The sequence below is a fragment of the Cygnus atratus genome, chromosome 2, assembly GCF_013377495.2.
Source record: "Cygnus atratus isolate AKBS03 ecotype Queensland, Australia chromosome 2, CAtr_DNAZoo_HiC_assembly, whole genome shotgun sequence".
Classification (NCBI taxonomy): domain Eukaryota; kingdom Metazoa; phylum Chordata; class Aves; order Anseriformes; family Anatidae; genus Cygnus; species Cygnus atratus.
This window is the reverse complement of record NC_066363.1, coordinates 107,731,097-107,752,340: the sequence shown is the minus strand read 5'-3', so window position 1 is coordinate 107,752,340 and position 21,244 is coordinate 107,731,097. Positions and strand designations below refer to the sequence as shown.

General features: G+C 39.7%; 1 protein-coding gene and 1 long non-coding RNA gene across 5 annotated transcripts in view; one reads left to right on the top strand and one right to left on the bottom strand.

The window, feature by feature from the left end:
* The window catches only part of LOC126913164 (uncharacterized), a 39,320-nt gene extending 27,006 nt beyond the window's left edge, over positions 1 to 12,314 (bottom strand). Inside the window, exons 1-2 of the long non-coding RNA XR_007707781.1 lie at positions 9,956 to 12,314; positions 6,791 to 6,951 (exon numbers count right to left, since the gene is read on the bottom strand). This is a non-coding gene — a long non-coding RNA (uncharacterized LOC126913164). The remainder of the gene's footprint in view (positions 1 to 6,790; positions 6,952 to 9,955) is intronic.
* Positions 9,491 to 21,244, top strand: part of ARHGAP28 (Rho GTPase activating protein 28) — a 79,444-nt gene continuing 67,690 nt past the window's right edge. The window contains exons 1-2 of one of the 4 annotated variants that reach the window (XM_050708531.1): positions 9,491 to 9,609; positions 9,689 to 9,965. In XM_050708531.1, coding sequence (XP_050564488.1) covers positions 9,835 to 9,965 — 131 coding nt within the window. In that variant the 5' untranslated portion in view covers positions 9,491 to 9,609; positions 9,689 to 9,834. Of the gene's footprint in view, positions 9,610 to 9,651; positions 9,966 to 21,244 lie in introns of those variants that run through there. The other 3 variants (XM_035564114.2, XM_050708533.1, XM_050708532.1) reach the window with 3 other exon arrangements.

The window sequence follows — 21,244 nt, the reverse complement described above, 5'->3', positions numbered from 1 at the left end:
GCATTCATGCTGTCTTTTGGTAGAGCTAGAAGCAAATCTAAGATTTCATAAATTTAGAAAGCAAGCTGTGTTCATAGACAAGACACACATTTATCCAATACACTCCTGAACAGAATGGCAAGCAGATCCAGAAAGTGAATTTGAGGTTCCCCATGGGGTGTCGTCGCTTACCATTGGTGGACCAAAGTTCAAAGGTAGAAAATTGGTGAGTATGTTTTTTCACCATTATGGGCAAACTCACGATACCTTTCTACTTTATAACAGCAACTTACTTAGATCAGATAAATATGGTAAAAGCAAATATAAGTGGAACCACCATCATAAGTTTTCTTTTTTTATTTCTAAGCTGCATCTGACCTCCAGGCTCTCTTGAGTTTATCCTTCAGCTGCAAAGGCACAAATCTTTCGAATTTCATGTCTCTGACTGAGATACAGACCTTAGTTTTCTTGTAACTGCACATAACCACTGCAGTGAACAGGATATAAACAGTTCCTTAATAAAATACATACAACTTATTTCTCCTGGTTTCTTACAAAACAATGTCCCAAATAAAAATTATTAAATGATAATAATTAGTATCTATGTTTAATAGCTGTTTCTCCTTGGGAGACCAAAATTGTGCAGGAAACAAAACCTTATCCTATAAATATATAACCTGTATTCTCTCCAGCTTTGCGTCTGTTGTGTTCTGCACTACTTAATAAATATTCATTCTGAGACCAGAGGACCGTGAAAAATGTCCTATATGGTCAGTTCAGAAGTCCATCTAGCCCAGTCCTCTCTCTCCAACAGGAGATGCTGGTTAGGAAGAACAGATGAGCTGAGCCATTCTTTGTGGGCTCATCTCCTCCTGCTCCCCTGCACCCACAGTCCCTGGAGAGGGGCTGAGAGGGCTCATCCCTGCCTGTCCCCAGCAGTCCTCTGAGCATCTCCATGTACAACAACTGCTTTGCAAAACAGCTCAAGACTGTCCATGCTATTTTGAGACTCAAACTTATATTTGATCAAAAGTGGGGAAAAAAAAACGCAGATGAGAAAGGAAATAAAAAGTTTCTGGCAAGACTCCGCGATGGTGAGTCAGCAAGGTACACACACTGAAAAAAATAATTAATTTAAAAAAAAATCTGAACTGAAGCCAAATCATAAATGCAGTCCTGTGGATCTATTAAGGTATATTAATGCTGCTGCTTTTCCATCTGTTCCCTGAAGTTCCAAACCAAAAAACAAGTCATCTGCAGACTTGGCTCCCTCATTGTGTGAAATATTCAGCTATTAGATTAATCTGTAGAAAATGGATCCATTTTTGTCCCTGGTGGGACTTTGTTTTGTTTTAATAGGGTTACATACCATGGATTGTAGCCCATTGAGGCCACTGATAAATTACATGTGAATAAAAACAAAAACCAAGTGAAACAGATAAATAATAACTGCATGTTATTTTTTTCCTCTAACAGAAATGCCTTTGGGATAACTGCAATTTTTTCCTGTGGTGTTGAGAAGGCTAGCAATTTACACTAACAAAATTGGCACAATAACCCTGGGAATCCTTATTTTTCTATGAGCAATATACAATGACAAAGTTTAATGCTAAATTTCCACTTCCTCAAACACCAATATATATTTCTTCTGTGAAGCAAAAGTACTGTTGCCAGTATCACAGAGGGAAAGGCTTATGTTTGACCTTGTTAAGCAAAAAATTGAAAATGTTCTTTGCAATCTCCCACATCAGTAATTCCCGAAAGCTCTGTATTGCAAAATTCCCTTCTGCCACCCTCTGATTGTCACTGCTTCCTCAGATCATCATGGTGATGCAACCAACCTCTTGGAGCAATGGCAAGAGCTATTTCTAGTGCTTTTAAAAGGTCTTTAAGCTCACAGTGTTCAATATAGTGCCTTAAAAGCAGCCTGGAAACATTTGTTCATGTGCTCAGGAAAGTTATGTTCCTTTATGTGTTCCACTTAGGACTAATCTGTATGATTTAATAATTATTAGGTGGAACACCCTCTAGTCTCCCTAGACAACCCACCAGAATTAACACATACCCTCTGTAGAGAATGAATTGCTAACCAGCCACTTGCAGGGAAGATGTGGAATTTCTGTGGCTCACACAGTGTGTTCCCCACAACTCCTCTTGTGGTTCTCTTTCTGTAGATGATTAAATGCATTATCTTTTTCTTCCTTTCCTTTACAAAAGTACTTTCCAAACTGCTGGTTAATTAAGCTGCATCCTCACATGTGATTACAGCACAGGACTGTGAGTCAGGCAGCTTAGGTTCCCTCTACGGCTATGCCATAGTTACCCTGCATTTTCCTGGGAAAGTCAGTTCAGTGTCTCTCTTTTTGAAACACAGTGTTAGTGCAGGGATTAATGAGATATGCCTTTCCCATAGTTAGGTTTAACTTAGCAACACTATAATGTAAATGCATGCCTTTATAGTATGATGTTGTCAAAATGCAAAGGACTTTTAATCATTGTGATTTCTAGTGTTTTCCTGCTGCATATTGATTTGTTTAAATATATTCAAACTTTTATTTTTAATGTGAGAGCATTCTCGTTTTAACATTCTTAACTATAGAGGCATCAGAATTAGGATTTAAAATTATAACTTACTTGTCATATAGATTATATCATTATATTCACTTACAGATATTTAATTAGGTGAAACTAGTTCCTGTTCTTACAGGAGACCTTTAGAGGTGGTGTAAGTCAATAGACAGCTGTTTACTGTTGCAGCAGACCTAATTTTAATGTTACTAATTTATAAAACTGTCTCTATCAAAACAGGAAAATCTCTTGAGCAGAAGTCACTTCATTCTGTGATAACTTAGAGATCTAAAAGGATTGACCAAAACTCAAAATGCAGAATTTCCCAGATTCTTATTCGTGACCACAACAATTTTTCAGTTTATTCAAAAATGACAAATGAGTGAAGTTCCACGGTCAGCTTGAAAATACTTGGCTGCACAGTGATGGCAATATGCTCACAGCATTTACAAAAGTAGTACACAGGGTGATTGGATGGATCCACCGAATACAGTGCAGACCCACTACTTGAACACCTACATCATTGTGCATCTAAGCATACAAAGGTCACAATATTTTTTTTAATCCTCACCTCTCTTCAGTACACACACTGAAATTTCAGAGAAGTTCTGAGCTATCATGTTCGCATGACAAATACATGAATAAGACTCCTCCAGTGACCTCGATTACTACTTTAGTGATGATATTAACACTGTGAAGGAATGAGCAGATAAGAAGTTTTTTCATTTTTGCATGTGAAAGGCAAAAGTAAGTTTAGTATCTTCAGGAATTTAACTGCAGAAAGCCAAAGTCGGATGGAGATATAATACATGAATATTTCAGAAATGCACTGCTCTCCTTGAGCTGGGCAGGGAATTTGAGGTTTCCCTTTTCGGTGCAGATATGGGAAATCCAGTTCATTGTTAGCTCTATTGGCTGCTTAATTTTAAAAACCACAGCTCCTGATTTCAGAAGTTGTAGAATGCAATCAATGCTAGACAGCTGACATTGACTTGTCTCTAGATATGTGCCCGAGAAACATCAAAGGCTTGTGCTAACATCCCCCTACCTTGCTTCATCAATTTTTATACATAAACCCAAGAACAGAACTCAAAGTCAGGATCGATTAAGAGAGCAGCGCTCTGGTGACTAGTTCACTCAGTACAACTTCCCGATACAGCAGCAGAGCTTTGCTCTACTGCTGCTTTCTGGGAAACAGACTGTTATGAAATGGCAAAATGGAACAAATCATTGGCATGGTTACAAGGAAACACCAACTACACCGTATGTAAAGTCTTCTGAAGAAATGGAACAATTTGCAGGCAAAAAATGTTACAAAAATCCAAATGTGAAATCACTTATAACAAGAAAGGGACTTAATAAATCTGTCTTCTTAACAAATTTGTCTTCAGATATTTTACTAAAGTAGCACTGTAATGGCAAAGATAGATGTATAAATCATCACGACCTTCAGCAAAATGCATTTTGCTGTTCATAGTATGTAAAAGAACATTCACTGAACACTGATGAAAGAGGAGGGGTTATGTGCATTTTCTAAGAAATTATGTATAAATCCTTATGCATACAGCTGCTAAAGCATTTGATTGTCCCTAGAAAACTTTAATTTTTAAAAGGATAATGTTATAAAACTCTGTCTGGTTGGCTTTCTATATAACAAAATTTCTTCTTTATATTTTTTCATTATAGCCTTAATTGCATAATATGGAGTATACAAATATTTATAAATACATATATAATTTTAAGTCTCATCTTTCCTATACCAAATGCAAATATCCCAGTTCTGTTTTTTCAGAAGCATCAGGATAGACTGAAAATACTGAAAATACTCATTGCTGTCCATTGCTTACTATTCCTCTCTTTCCATGCTGCACAGACCAATTCCCATTTTCAGTTTGTGCTTTGAGAAACATTTCAGAGAAGCAGACAGCTTCTCCTAATGCTACTTTTCCTTAATTGACCACATTACCACCCCTTCATGTAATTTTAACTTACTGCCTCAGAACAACAAAAACAAAACAAAACAAAACAAAACAAAACAAAAAAAAAAAAAAAAACAGACCATAGCATTCAGCTGTGGATGTCAGCTGTCCCAGCTGAAGCACTTAGATCAACATGGCATGAAGGAGCATGAACTTAATGAATGAATAAAAATATAAGAGCTTTTTCTTAAAGTTAACCTCCAGAAAGCTCTGTTGTGGTAGACAGATTAAGGAAGTTTCCTTTTCTGTACGTAACTAACATGGGAATAGCATATGGGAAGTCTAATCTCGAGTAAAGAGAACCAACTTTGGAACTCCCAGAAAATCAGTGAGGGTCATTACAAAGCAAGCAGCTATGTAAAGTTGTCTAAAGATTTTTTCCATACTTTGTGTCTTTTTTAAGATAAAAGAATCCACAGTGAATCACTAAATTAAAAAAAAAAAAAAAAAAAAAAAAGACGTTAAAGTTCATCTGATATGATATATAGTTAAGTTGGACCTGGGACTGAAATATGTGAGGTTATATGGATGTTTAGTGTCATACGCTAATTAAGGAACTTTGAAACACCACCAATTGCTATGATACGTGTTTTCTAATCTCTTCACCTAAGTAGCCTTGCTACTTAATAGGTTTGTAAAGGACAGCACGTGTATTTCAATGTTGTTTTTCATCTCAGTTTGAAAAGTCAAAGAAAGCAGAACAACACAAATTTTCCTCTAATTTTGTTAATTTTTTGTCTTATGAACTTTTTTTATATTCTAAAAGCAGTGGCTATGTTATGATGTTACTGCTAAATCCCACTCATTTACTCATATTCCCAGATGCCCACACAAAAGCACACAAAAACCTCACCTTTATAGTGGGGAAAAAAAAAAAAAAAAAAAAGACCATAATCCTTCTGGGAATAGAAAACACAGAGACTAAATCAAGCATTATCCTACTGAAGATTGTTTTTCATGATGCATAATATCATTTTTAAGCAAACAGCCCTCAAGTCCCAGTGAAAATTTTCCTGACACAAAAGGCAGCCTCTTCTCAATCTTTTTTTATGGGAGGCTTTGGTACTGAGCAGTAGACAGTTCACATGCCTCTGTCCTTGACTTTCTTGTGACTTTGTGGCACTCTGTTTTCAGACAGTCCAGATGCTTTTTGCATGCACCAACTCTTTGTTGTGATGAGCCTCTCTGCCCTCCACCACCCAAGCATCTTTCCATCGAAATAACAAATTAAAGGTAAGAGATGCCTTCTCCTCCCTCTCCCCTCACCACCAGAAAAAAGAAAAAAGAAAAAAAGAAGAAAAAAAAAACACCATGGAGAAATACAGTGGTTCTGTTTTCACTTTTTTTCACACAGATAGAAAACATATTGCATACCACTGCCTAAACAAGAGGGATGAGGAAATCTAGGTGCAAAGCTAGGATGACATTTTTTCTGTGTACTGCTCCACTCTATTTCCTTTGATTTAATCAGGGGAAAATGCTGTGCTTAACACAGCTTCCTTTTAAATCTTAACATAACCCAAGTTCACATTAAACTGGTCCAAAATTAACTTCAAAGTTTTGCAAATTTTGTCCAACTTTGTCCTGGCTAATTTAAGCTGGAAGCTAGCAATGAAATCCAATACCAGGAGACTCCTCTGTGATTTGTACTTCAAAGGGGAATTTTGTACTTTCCAGGGCTCTGTGGTTCTACTCCCTTATGCTATAATGGTGTATGCCCTCACCATCTCGGGACAAGAACCCGTAGCTGACAAATCCCATTCCTCTCAGTGACAATCCCCCTTGGACTTAGCCAGAAAAGGCTGCTTTCAATTTCTATGAAATCTTTATTGGTTCCTTTCTAAGCAATAGCCATTGAATTTGTCACACAAAGATTGTTCACCATGCTACTGCCACAGTGATTACTAATTAATATTATACAAGTACATTTTAATATTAGTAACAACAACAACTTTTCCTTTTCATCTCTGTAAGAGTTACTAGTGGTTCTGTGTGGGTTTATTCTCCATGTATATGGCAGTCACAGATACTCTTGTCGAGCTTCCAGCTCAGTCGATATAGCCACTGACTTATGCTTCTGAAACAATAGGCTAATAAGGGTCCCATTCTCAAAATCTGGGCCCACTGACCTATATATAAACATTTCTTTTTTCAAATTTGTGAAAGTTCAAAGCATGCATGAGCACAATGTAAAAACTGAAAACACAATGTTCTTGACTACCTTGTGTAGACCAGCAAAGCCCCACCAAACTGAAGTGGGCTACCTGATCATGGGGTCACTGTCTGCAAACTCCCCACAGCTTCTCTTCTTGTAATTTTTGCCTTACCAGTTGCCAAAAAAAAAAAAAAAAAATCTTCAGAATATTATTTCTCATCAAACTGGTCTTTTCGGAGTATTTGAAAGTTCTATGGAGCTATTAGCCACCTGAAAAATAATAATAATAATAATAATAGATTAGAAGTATTATAGTCCTGAGTACTCCAAGTATTGAAGGGTATCCTGTAGAAATACATGCATGTTAGATTAAAATGTTTTCTTAATTACTTCTTTAGCAACCAGAAGAATAAATTCTCCTTTAACTAGCAGAACTGCACATATAAAAGTGAAGTAGGAATCTGGCCTACTCTGGCCCTACTGGGCCTTGTGCACAATTCTTATTACTTATTACTAGTCCAATTAAAACTTTGTTTAATGGCTGATGTGTATCTCTACTGGATTTAGCATCATTTTCAGTTTTCCGTAATATGTATTCATCTAACCCCAAGAGCCATTATGCAAATAAACATTTTTAGCTCTCAGCTTGGTATATGTATTTTGGCTGATTAATTTTCAAAATACCTATTGGTACTTATGCCAAACAGCCTGCTATTTCCATACAAGCATCCAGTTTGTACACCAGCACTTTATAAACCTTTAAATAACATCTCCCATGTTTATTTTTCTTAGAGAGAAAATCCTATTTAATAAATGTGGGACTGTATTTTTATATACATTTTACTACTGAGAGGGTAACTGTGCTCTTTTCTAAATCATATTGATTGATTTTTTTATTTTTTTTTATGGGAAGAGAAGTTGTTAAAATAATACTAAAATATGTGCCATTTCTGGCATGGGCTTTATCTACACATAGCTTAAAATATAGAGGCATAATTTCCTTGTCTGATGGTACTGGAGAAAGCCTACTCTTATGATGATAGGAAGGGCAGAAAAAAAGGCACTTTTGTGGAGTTGCAGCCAGTACTTTGTCCTCAATCTGATCTCCTAAAGATGCTTACCTCTTCTCTGATGGCATTTGGTGACTTCTACTGTATGTCTTTCTTTAGGTGCTTAGTTTCTTGGAGTGAATTGTGGAGAATGACTCTAAAGGATGTACACAGATGAAATATACTTCCCTCCTACCCAAGAAGTGGCATTCCCACTTTCTTTTTCAGGAAAAGAACACAAATTCAAGGTAGATAGGGGGAAAATGACACTGACAGCAGCCTCTTTTGTCATTCAGCAGCAAGGCATCATCCTGACATTCACTCAGGGCTCCCCGGAGTTCAGATATGAGACCCATAAAGACATCTATCCTAATTTTGTCAGATCTGCTCTCTCTCTCACCAGTCACAGAGCACCCTCAGGTCTTCAGTGATTATTGTATTCACCACAGTTCCTCACAGGTGACACTTCAGGATACGGTCCTGCTGCCATGGGCAGTGAGTTAGCTCACAGCCTTCTCCTTGAAATCAAAATTATTTATATGGTTGCATGATGGCTCTGAGAGGGCCTCTGTGCCTCCGAGGAAGCAACCATGATTTTATCGTGTATAACCTTTAATCCAGGACACATTAACAGTGTAGCAAGAGCAAGCCTAGAGGCTCTGTATGTTCAAATATTTATGCTTCCTGGGTGAGTCTGGCAAGAAGTGCTGCCAAATGTACTGCTATCAGTGTCCTGTGCTGGCTAATTGAAAATTAACTTGGGCACTGCCTGCATGAGTTGCAGCAGCATATTTGATTGAAATGGTTGTGCCCCTCCAGGCAGGATAAGGAGCTCATGGGGAAGGTGGAGATGAGATGAATCATTTTTGTGCCCTTCAAAACCTGAGCTACCTTACCTTGTCAACTGGAGAGACTGCCAGTGCAATTCAGGCAGCCCTTCAGCAGTGCTGGTGAGAGCACCTTAACAAAAGGGGATGTGAAAGAGGACCCTAACAAGCATTTGGCACTGTACCTGTGCCAGGGATGTCATTAGCAGCTGTGGGGAAGATGCACAGGGGCTGCTGTCTTACTCCCATGCTCACAAGGTACTTGGAGACCTGTGACAGTAAAGCAGTACTCTACAGTTGTAGATTAAAATTAGGGGCATCCTTCCCATGGCTTTGTAAGCAGGACAATAGTTTTCAGGAACAAACAGAAACACTTATTAACAACAACAACAAACACTAAAGGAGTGGGAGGGGAAAATAAAGGGCTGTGTAAGTTTTGTTATTTTATCTACACAGTTTTCTCTGGGTGTTAATTCCTAAATTGCACTCTGATCTTTTTGTTTGCTTGTTTCCTCTTGAGGAAAAACATTTCATTATCATTTCAAAAGATCACAAGTAAGCCTGAAAAAATACTGAGCATCTCAGAGTATATTTATTTATGGACTTGCTACAGATGAACATAAACTGTTGTAAAATGGATTCTCTCATTTCCCGGTGCCCTTCTAATTACTTACACAGAAGTATCAGGCAAAATGAAAGCTTCATTGGAGTTCAACAGAAAGCCAGTAAAGTCCCCTGCCACAGGAATGATCTGGCGTGTAGGAAATCAAGGTTACTGTTCCTTGATTATTTAAACAGAGCACAGCCTACTTTGCTCTCGAGTCTCTCATTTAAGCAGTTTAAATGTCAGTCCCTGCACTGCCAAACCACATTTTATGTTTGAATAGCTCTCACCACTCACTCTGCTGCTTCGCTGGCAAATAGCTTTACTTTGCCGTGCCTATTTTGGGAGCACGAGGCGTATCAAGAAATGGGTTCTTAAACAGAAACAAAAAGAAAAAAAGCGAGAAGTTTTCCCCGCGGCCGTGCAGTGCCCTGTAGGATTATCTCAGGTTTCTAGTTTCCTAGGAACGTAGTAACTTCCCCGTGGCTTGTTTTGTGGGCGGTGTTTTTGAATATATGCTAATTCAGCTTTCCTGACAGGGAGACGCGCCGTGCCTGGGCTACGCTTCTCTCCTGACAGCAAACGGTGGCGAGAGGCGACTGCAGGGTCAGGCCGTGTGCTCACTTGCGTGACAGGAGCCCTCGCCGGCCGCCTTTGTCACCGACATGTGCCTATGACCATGGAGATGAAGGACTCAGGCAGCGTGGTCCTGACAGCCTACCACCCCCACAGCCCCGCCAGGATCCCCGGCATGGAGCAGAGCTTCGTGCAGGACGTCCCCTCCAGCCACTCACCCAGCAGCAGGTAAAGGCCGAGGTTCGGGGATGTTGTGCGCGGGTTGAGTTGTGTGCTTCAAGGCTGCCCAGTTGCTCGGCCACTTGGTAAGCACTCTGCTCTCACACGTTTCTTGCCTCCAGCTGGGAAAGTAATTCAGCCCGGCACTGCTGGTTGTGGCCAGGAGTGGAAAATTCAAGTGCTTGTTTTAAACTGTGTAAATGACAGATTGAGCCCGTTTCCCGCCCGGGAATCCCAACAAGACAATCCCCAGGCACACAGCATGTGCGCCAGGCTTCTGCTCAGGTCCTTTAGGGAAGACAGAGGGCTGGAGTGACTGAGGCTGGCTCCCAGAAAACTGGTCCTGGCTCTGGATTAGGCGATTATTTGATTCCTTCCCCACTCACCCACTGGGTCAGGTCCAGCCCTTGCCTTTTTGTGGAACTGCAGTTGCTGCTTCGCACACCCCCATACACACAATGGGAGCCTGCATCATCAGAGAACTAATCTAAATAAGAAAATTCCTTTGTGTTGCAGGAAACTAAGTATTGTCTTAATTAATGCAGTGGTGTGTATGTTTACTTCCCTGCTCTGTATGAATGCATGCATTTGCGCAGTTCAAAATTTTGCACGGTTGGGCAATTTTATTGTTTTAGAAAAATCTGACCTTTCTCCTAAACATAAGTGTCTGTTCTGTGCAGTATTCTCCAGCAAAAGTAGTGTGGAAGTTCATACTGTAAAAAGTTGAACAAAGTAGAAAACATTTTTCTGTGGCTTGACTGAAAGAAACCAAAACTGAAGTCTGAGGAAACAGTGGATATAATTGTCCCCAGGAATTAAGTCTGTGTCTCCTGTTAATAAAAATAATGATATTTACTTCATATTGTTTATTTATAGCCTGATGGTTATTTTATTTTCATTGTCATTATTTAGGTTAGCTGCATCTTCCTGTTCTTTGTGTATTTCCCTGGCTGTCTCATAAAGATAACTTCTTTGTTCTGTTAAACTGTTGTCTGAGAGCAGTACCAAAATACACAATTTCATGTTAAGAAAAGAAACAGAGCTTGGTCTTTTAGACGCAGTAGGAATGGCATTTGTTACTCAAATCAGAGAGCAGTGGTTTGGCATTGAGTTAGTGGGGAACATGTCATTTCTTCCCCAAGGAAGAATGCTAAACTGAGCCTCCCTTTAAGCCTGAGCAACGGAAATGTGGTGTTTTTCTGTGTTGCTGGTAGGTGTGCTCATTGTTTTAAAATGCACTTGGAACTTAAGCCCAGAATGTCTGAGGGTTTAAATCACATACACATCACCTAAGAAAAGGAGAAAAGGAGAAGTGCAAATTGCAGTTCCTAAAAGAAAAAGAAAAAGAAAAAGAAAAAGAAAAAGAAAAAGAAAAAGAAAAAGAAAAAGAAAAAGAAAAAGAAAAAGAAAAAGAAAAAGAAAAAAAAAATGAGGATGCTGGCATTTTGATGAGAAACATGTTTTGGAAGCTCCTGCCATGAGGCAAAGCCGCGTGTCTCTCTGTGTATCTGTGTGTCCATAAGGTTTTGGTGCTGTCTCCCCTTTCTTATCTTCAACTTCCTGCAGCTGTCTAATAGCAATAGCCAAATTCTGCCATATGGGCAGTCAGTGACCATCTGAGTTTCCAAAGGCTTTCAGGAGAGGGATTTTATTAACCCAGCATGCAGTCCTCTGGAATGCAGAGTCCATGAAGGCAAATGTACTGAGCTTTTTAGCAAATAGTAAAATAGGTTCTCACTTAATCCCTACTCCATCTTCTAAGAACTGTTTCCTGGACTGCATTTTCTATACAGTTTCCTCTGCCGCCATCCTAATGCAAGCAGCTTTACTATAACCTCTGTCTGGTGTTCCTTGATCCCAGGGCAGCCGCCTGCACTACAGCATGCCAGTTCCTTGACTCTAGCAGAATGATTTGAAAAAGCATGCAACAAACAAAAATGTTGTCTATTTTTCTTTTAATAACAAAAGCAATTAGGACGCAGAGTGTGACTTTCCTCTTAATTCTGTTGGCTTTAGTTAGATGTAGCTCTAACAAAGTCCATACTTCAGATATGTAGCTGTATGAACAGAATCAGTCTTGGATTTTAGCCTTTGATTTGATAGACTACTGGTCAGTTCTCTCTCAGCTTAGCAATCAAGATCTTTCATTTTCTTTTATCTCCCCAAAACATGTCTCTAGCTTTGGAGTGATGCTCCACAACTCCACTTGCCAGACTTGGATGTAAGTCTCTCCCAGCTATGTTTTCTCTTACACTTTCACTTTGGGAACCCTCTAAACGGAGGTTTCTCACAGAAAGGGGAAGCTAGTGCAGCCTCTGTTGGCATTAAACTGCTCTGCTTCCCACTATTTAAGGAGGCCCTGATAAAAAGTAAAAAAAATAAAATAAAAAGAGGAAACATTTAGGTACCTATCATGAACCTCAGAATAAATCAGCAAACTTAGTTATTCTTGCCAACCCAGGTATGCAGCTGAGAAGTTCACAGACACAAAAGTTTACACTAATAAAGTAACTTAGATGCATCAGACCACTTGGCTTCAAATTCATCTCCAATTCTTGAAGGGCCAATCAAGTGGACATCCTGTGTTCATGTCTAAAACATACCTGTGCAGCATTAAAATCAACACAAAATATAGCAACCATAAGTATTTTCATTTGTAAACCCAATGAATGGAGAGGGTATCTGCCCAGTTATAGATTAGGTGATATTGGTGGTGGACGGTAAGGAGATCAGGACAAGATGTGCTTTAGTTACTTTGAGTGGAAGATACACCAGTGTGCAAAGGATAGTAAATTCATATGTGTAACAAATGGGAGAGCGGAATGAAAATTTGACTGCACAGTGATACCACCACTGGTCTGCAAAGGGAGAATTCTATCTTCCAAATTTACTGTTTTGTACTATTAATAAAAGGGTTAAGAAGAGAGGCCACTAATTCCATCCATTCTCCAGAACGAGAGAGTGTCAGGGGGACTAAAGATAGCTGTATTTAAATATCTCCTCTTCAGTGATCTGTATCATTCATTTCTATCATTATCCTATTTTTCCACCCCCGGACTTAACTTCACCAGTTCCACAAATGGGGTGAGCTCTGAAAACTGCACTGCTGACATTGTTAGAGGTCCAGGGGAATTCTCCATCCTCATCTTCCTTTAATTCTGTTAATGCAACTATCAAGTTCATTTTTCCATTTTTCTCATGTGACATGTAGGCCTCTTCACTATCCTTGTCATCCACTTTACATGACTGCAATTTTTTACAGCATTCATATTATTCATATCTTTTTGTAATTTATTGCCTTTGAGAACTAGGTATTGGGGGGTCTCTGTTTTCTTTCACAATTAGCGGTTAGTTTAATTCTGCAGCATATAAGGACAGTGGGGAAGGCTCCTGCGTTTGTGACACTCACTTGTTTTTAATCCCCTTTATTAGAATTCAGATAACACAAATACCAGTACCAAACACCTCAGAATATCACACTACCCCTTTCATTACAGACACCAGCCCAATGCAAAGGTGAAAGTGTTTATTTGTGTTTAGTACTGGTCACCTTTTCCATCCTCACTTCAGAGAACGAAGGACTTTACAGCTCTGCACAAATACTGCTCCTAGATTATATACAGGAAAAGTGGTGCCACAGCCATATGTGTTCATCACATCTCCTTTTTATCCTGCTTGGTAGAAGAGAGAAGTGAGGAGGAGTTATTCCTGTGCTCAGAGGAAACAGGAATGACCTCTCTACCAAATGGCCAGTGAGCTCTGTAAGGTAATTATGCAATTAGGGGAGTACAAAGCATTCCTGGGTGAGTCATGCTCAAGCTTTCCTTGACTCAAGTATGAGTTAGTGAGTTCCTCAGCCTGTTTGTTACTGGCATATCTACCAGCAAAGAGCTCATCCTGTACTGAAATTCACAAATATCTCCATTGCAATAGGTGGCTTAAGCTTGTATGGGCATGACATTAGAATCAGGGGACAGAAAACGCACGTTAACAGGCTTTGTTCCTGCAGAATGGCTTAGAGCAGATATAAAGGGCACATCCTTACAATGAATAATCACACATCCTACCAAACCTATGCACATGCTACAAAGGACAAAATGGATTTCAGCACCACTGAACAATGCAGCCGGGACTCCTTTCATAGCTTCTCTCCTAGTCAAGAGAAAGTCTGGCATTTCCAGTTGTTTTAGGCAAATGGCTGTCCAATCTCTACATGTTCAGCATGTCTGCCTCCTCCTGTCATCAGGGGGGGACATTCAGGCAGGCATTACTAAACTGTAGACTCAAGAACAGGAAAAATTTCTGAAATTTCTGTGTCACCTCGAATTACCTGTTGACAGCTTCAAGGATCCCTGCTCTGCAAGTCTAGGACTTGTGGACTTGTGGCCAATAGTATAATCATTGCACCAGACAAGCATAGCAGGAGATCCTTGTGCAATATTCATCCCCTTTTGCTGGCCCCAAGATACAACAGAGATATGTTAGGGTGAGATAAAGTGTCCTGAAATAATGACTGTTGTCTCTGGAAAGAGTAAAACTGGAGGAGAATCCCTTATGCACCGAAACTTAGCTTGTGACAAGAGGAACTGCATGAGCAGTTCAGGTTTTATCCCAACAGAAGCAGATTTTATCACAGTGAAGTAAGGTCTGTATGCCCCGAGGCTGGGTGATCTGGGTTTAATTTCTGTCAGGCTGATTGAGCAGCTCCCCTGCTCAGCTGTATACAAGTGATGTCAAGAATGTCTTCTAAGTGATGCAGGATAAACAACCTTAACTATTTTGGATGTTTATCTTGCTCTACCATAAACTTCCCCAGAAGACAAAAATAAAGAGCTGGCTCCTTTTCCACAGTAAATCTTGCAATGGCTTGAGCCTCTTGCAGTAACTTGGACTCAAAACGACAAAATTAAATTTTTAAAATGTACTAAAAGTGGTAAAAGAAAACTCCATGAAACAGAAGTTTAAGAAAATACTATACTGGCACAGACTGGGCAAGAAGTATGTTTTGTGGAAAAATTAAGACTTTTTATAATTTCCATCAGCTTCCCAAAATATGGTTTTAAAAGTATATTTTTTATAGATGCTAGGAATTATGATTCTTAATAAAGCATTTAGTGAGAGGATGCATATAAATAAGTCAGACAATAGTAGACACGCTTTTCCTGTAGGTTTTAGAAATACCTACAGAATGTCCTCTGGGAGCCTCACTGAGGAATGTAATATTTATAGCCAGTTCCTCATGTTATGGTTGAAACTAGAGTTGGCTTCTCTGGTTTCTTTTTAGTTTGGTGCTCCTGCTGCTCTCCCTGGTACCTCCATATGCAGAGTTGATGAAAAACATCTGGCACCATCCCTTTGATCATTTTGTTTGGTTGAGCATTTAGCCAGCTGCCCCATTCGTTTTTAACTAAGTCACTTATCTCTGACTACATGAGGGCTGGAGCTGCCTGCAAAAAACATAAGACCTGAAAGCCCTGCATGCCCTACACAGACACCTTCAGATTGCATCTGGCACACTGACAGCACTGGCATAGCAAACAGCCAGGAATCAAGAACTGTGAAGTGTTATTTTTGCACAGAAGATCAAAATAATTCGGTGTAAATGTGTGGAAAATGTGCAGCAGTGGGGACTGCAAGACACAATTATGGAATACTAGTAAAAGTCCTAGGTAGGACAGTATCTGAAAAGCATCTGGTTAGCACCGTACAAATATAGAATCGCGTCCTGAAATAGTGCTGAGTATCCATAGCAAAGGATCAAGTTAACGTCCTGGATTTTGGCTAACCACAGTACTAGCAGCCACTTGGCCCTCTGCAGTGCTTTGCTCCGGCTGGCAGGCAGCGCATCTGCCATCAGGGTGGGACCATGTGCAGCCTTCAGATACCGTCATTTTGGGTGCCTTAAAAGAATGGGAGGGGAACCAGGAGAAGAGTGGCCCGTGGCCCAGGCAGATGGCTGTAGCATCCTCCCCAGGTCGTTGGCCCGTTTGCCAGCCTTCTTCTTTCTCTCTCTGTAGCAATAGTCCCTATCATGGTCCTCCGCGTCCTGCTGTGTGTGCCAGGGACTCTGAAGGGAGAGAAAAAAGAGAAAAAAAGGGACTGAAAGGATGAGGGTAGCAAAGGAAGGCAGAAAGACCTGATTCTCCCCTTGTGTGCAAATAAAAGGAATGAGAAAAGAAACCTCTATCAAAAGGACGTTGTGTGGTGGAGCCATTTAGAGTCAACCCTCAAGTCCCAACAGAGACATGTGGCAAGGGGTTTCCAAATGACATTTAAGGTGTTGATTTTGAAGTCGAAAGCTGAAATGGTTTAAAAGGTTGTTTGAAAAAGAGCCCCTGCTACTGTTAAGGACTGTTTTAGATGAGGTCAGCAGAAGTGCTTGAGTTGGCATCCCTTGTAATTAATGCAAGGGAAAGACTGATGCACTGTGAGGGATCCCTCAGCTCTGTAATTCATTTCTTCCTCCCCTGTCTGTATCTGTTAACTTTCCAGACACTGCCGGAGCCTCTGGTCTCTGAGGAAAGAGAGAGGAACAAACACTAGAGCAGAGAGCCTATTATCAGCTTGTTCGTTTGAAGGCGGCTATGTTTTCTTATTTAGGATGCTATGTGTAATATTCAGCTACTGTGAGCCTGTGGGATTTTCAGATGTGTGAAGTCATCCAGTGTAGGATGGACATATGCTGGAGGTTTAAACAGAAAAAGGCTGAACAAAAGAGGGACGGAAGACTCTGCTACTAAGTGTTGTCATTATTGCATTTCTACCTCAGGACTCTGAACATGCTCTGAACATGTCATGAGCAAAATAACGATTATAAGCCTTTTCATGAAGGGTAGGAGAATCCTAGCAGTGCAGAGAGACAGAAGGCAATATGTACTGAAAAACTGTATCAGATGTAGAAGTCCAGCTGGGTTGACGTCATTTATCAGCTGAAAGATGAGTAAGAGGCAAGCTTGTTGGGGAACTGTGTTTTAAACATCTGTAGGCCAAACCTCGGGACAACTCTCACAGGTTGCTGCTGGAGATGAAGAATCTCTACACCTGTAAGTTCTCACATTTTGCTACAGCTGATCAGAAGGATACTGGCTTCACAATGGACAGATCTGGGGAAGAAATAACTTTATACAAGGCCTGAATTCGTCTCAGTAAGTGCTATGTTTCTTGCTAACTGCTCCACATCAATGAGTCTGCAGTCACCCAGGCACTGGGTTAGTCTATGCAAATTGTAGGGGTGGAAATGGAGAGCCTCCTCCCCATCAGTTTCTTTTCCTCTAGCTAATAAAAGCTCAGAACAAAATATCATCTAGGCTTGTTTTCTGGCCCAGTGATGATCATACCTAGCAGTCAAGAGGGAATTTAAAAGTGAGAAAGTCAGATCATTTTAAGGTTAGCCTTAGTATGAAAGCAATACCTGAATAGTTGTAACATTCACTCTAACATGAAATATCCTTTTTTTTATATATATATTCTCCTCTAATAAAACGTCAACAATAAATCCGGCAGTGAAATATAATTTGGGATATAAGCATTGCTCATACACATGGACTGAGTTAATGTGTACTTAGGAGATGTGCAGTCAATGGAAGTTTTACCTTTGAATTCAATGGAAATTGGATCAAGCCATCAGAACTCATATTTATTGTCAATAATTTTGCTTAAAGGCAACGAGTGATCTGATTATGCCATCTCTTCCCTCAGCTGAGGCTGACCTCCTGTTTAATAGGATTCTTGCTGAATAAGACATCAGTATGAAGTGCTAAGTAATTAAAACATAATGGTACGTAGGCCTGTCTTCCTTTTGCAGTGCTTTCCTCTGTTATTGAAATACAGTGAAAACTCAAGTTCTAAACATTAGTCTGGATGTAATGAAGATAAATGTAAAATCTGTGCTGTAGTTACAGGTGAAACATGAAGCGGGGAAGCCTAGGGCATTCTCCGAAGGTGTTTTGCAGATTTGGCTGTCCTTGGCCATTTCTAGGCCAGATGGTGCCCAGATCATGCGTGTGCAAGGAAGCGAAAGGAAAGAGCAAGCTTATCCTGATGAACAGAGACAAGGGAAGCCTTTGTACTCAGACGGCAGCAGGATTTCACATTGAAAGTGCTCCCTTTTGGAGAGAGGGTAGGCAGAAGGAAGGAAGCACAGCTGGCCAAGTGCAGGAGAGAGGTCTTTTAAATATGTGACGGTCTTAAGTGTCCTGCTCGAACTATTGTGACCGCCTTCTGTAAGGTCCTTCTTGCATCTTCTACTAAGAGAATTCATTTCCCCATAATCCTCAATAACCTGCGGCGATCCTTTACTGCTGCCTTGCTAGCTTGCTTGTTTCTCTCCTCTCTTTCAATTAGCAAAAGCAATAAACTATGAGATTTTAAGGATAACATTACAGAAAACATGAAGTTTCTGGAAGTATTAATTTATTTCTCTGTGTGTGTGTACAGTATGCACAAGTCTATAGAAGAAGCGTGAAGCTTAGACTACCCATGTGTCACTGGCAATTCACAAAACATATGGCATGCATTAGAACTACATGCCCACAAGTCAAAAATTAACTTGAGTCTTCTTGAAGCATATTTCTTCAAGCCATCTGTTGCCTCTGACAAAGAGTGGCAATTAAAAATAAACAAAACAAATGAAACTGCTATGTCTCTTTCTGAAAACCCTTCTTCAGCATCCAGAACCTCCATGTTCTGTATTTAGGAAGCACACCACAGATTTTTGGGAGGGACATTGACTCTGCAGCTGTTTTTTGTGGTCAAGATACATTGCAACCTTAATGAGCACCAGCTTTTATGGCTTTTTTTAGTTAGTGTTTTTTGTTGTTGTTGTTTTAGTTTTTTTTATATAAAACTTAGCTAAGCCAGGAATGATGTTAACTGTGCCACTCTTGGAAATGCAACAAGACCATGCAAACCAAACCAGCTTGCCTCAGTCTATACCGAGAACAAGTAAATCTGGAGTTAATTGTGTTATGTGCCATGCAGCAATAAGTCATTGTAGTTGCAAATAATCACCCATTCATACAGGGAGTTCATTGTCATAGGATATCCTTGGAGGCCCATTTTCTCCTTCCAGATTCAAACATGGGGTATGATATTCATATAGATAATGAGAATCCCTATAATTAAAAGTGTTAGTGCTATCAAGAATTCTAGAAGATAGAGTAGATTTTACTGTTCAGGGTTAAAATTCTACTTATATGGAGACTTACTGAAGCAAGAAAGAGGCATATTGTTTTTTATTTAATTCATTGTCCTTTTCTGGTTACTGTCAAACACAGGACACTGAAATTCGTGTATGCAAAGTATGTCAGGCCCAGACGTGATGCCTACATTTTAATACCCATTGAAAATCTTTATTACAGGCAGAAAGAAAAAAATTAAGTACTGAAAAAATCAAAAAGTTGTCTGACAACACAAGGTTTAGTAGTGAGGTAATAAATCCATAGACTTAGTGAATTACCACAAAATGATTACAACATAGGAATTCAGAATATTTATGGGGGGTGTCTGCAAGCAAATCCAACTTCTCTTTGCCAGTGTCCAGGGGCTGTATAGCTGTGTTACCACAGCATTTTGCCCAAGCAGTGCATGGTTGCAGCTCTGCACTGCCACAGCTATACAGCTTCTGACCCTTCTATGTCCAGCCTACTGGCACAGCGTTGGAGGCTGGAATTCAAAGTGTTTAGACTAATGCTTCAGGACTGATAAGAAAAAAAGGGTATGTTTTTCTGAACAGGCCAGTCTGCTGATTAATAGGTTAGGCTGGCTATTTTCAGGGCTAGATGCTTAAAGTAAATAGGTGAAAAGCTGTGCTGCATTTTTCTCAAATATTTTGCAGGCTGGAGGAGAAACTTTATCTAACTTGCTTGAACCATAACAGAATATCTCATTCATTTATGCAAGTTGGATTCCTAGCAGAGCAAAACACAAGAAAAAGGAGTGGTGCTTGTGATATCCAGTTAGCAAAGTTTATTGACAGTACTGTAAAGGTACCTAAAATTCATCATCTGAATCTGTGCAGACTCCAGCAGAAGAGTCAAGGGCATAGCAGGGAGCCAGAAATAGTCCTGGTGAATAAATTCAAAGATTTAGAAATGTTATTAGGTTAAATTTCTTTCCCCTAGTTTAGCTAATCTGTGTGAAAAGTAGAGATCTGATTCTCCTAGAGAACAAGGTACGAAATGTCTTCTGTGTCTTAAACAATAGATAGGCCAGCCAGCATCTGGCTATCCATTAGTATCTCTTTTCTAATTAAATCTCATCTGCTGGATCAGGATGTTCACGGGCTGAATTAAGCCATATTCAAACACTGTAAACAAGGTTCATAACCTTTACTCTATAAATACCAGTTTAGCCTTTGGTTTCTGATTCAATTCATGGCACTGACCCAAGGCTGCAGCTTTGCTAAAACAGGCATTGACCACTGCATAAGTGGATGGAAAAACATCGTTCAGCAGTTAGGTGGGTATATCTGCTGAAACTATGTCTGTAATTCTGTGAAGGCGATGGTGTTACTAAGAACAGATTGGTTTAAGAGACTGCATCGAACCCAGCCAGCTGTAGTTAAACCCTCAAAGGCTGACAAAGTGCATTCCTAATTATATCAGTGGAGTGGACAGCTAGATTAAGTTACCTCCTTTGAGAGTATTGGTGATGAGTTTCCATCAGAGGGATAGATGTTACATTTTATCCAACCCAAAGGGTACCTCAGGCTCTGCAACTGTTTTAATAGAAATAAACCAAACTCTGAAAAGATACATGTTTATGGGGCTACCCTGAAGTCTGCTGAGAGACACAACCCACAACTTCACTGGATGTTGCAGTAACATTTGACAGGCAGTCTTTGAAGACTTTGAATACATTTAAACTTATTATTGGATTCATCTTGGAAGTTAATTAAAGCAGTTTGTATCAGGTACCAGAAACAGCCAGGAGGATAATAGATAGTGGAAAGAGTTTTGATATCTTTACACAAAATATATATTTATGGCTTTGGCCATCTTCACAGGGTCTTAAAACATTCTCTGACGTCAATATACTTAAGAAACTGGAATAGCTAAAGATAATAAGCTCAGTAGGTATTTTTCTGTGTTTTTCTGTGATATACATTTAGTTTAAATTGTAACTTTATACCACTTTTCCCATCGTTGTTGACAATCCATAAAATGCATAATGCCCTATAACATGGTTACGACATACCAAATTTAGCATCCTCTGAAGATAATTGGAAAGCAATGAGTAGGTCTCAAGGATAAACAATGAACAACACAACACATATGCTGAGAGGACTG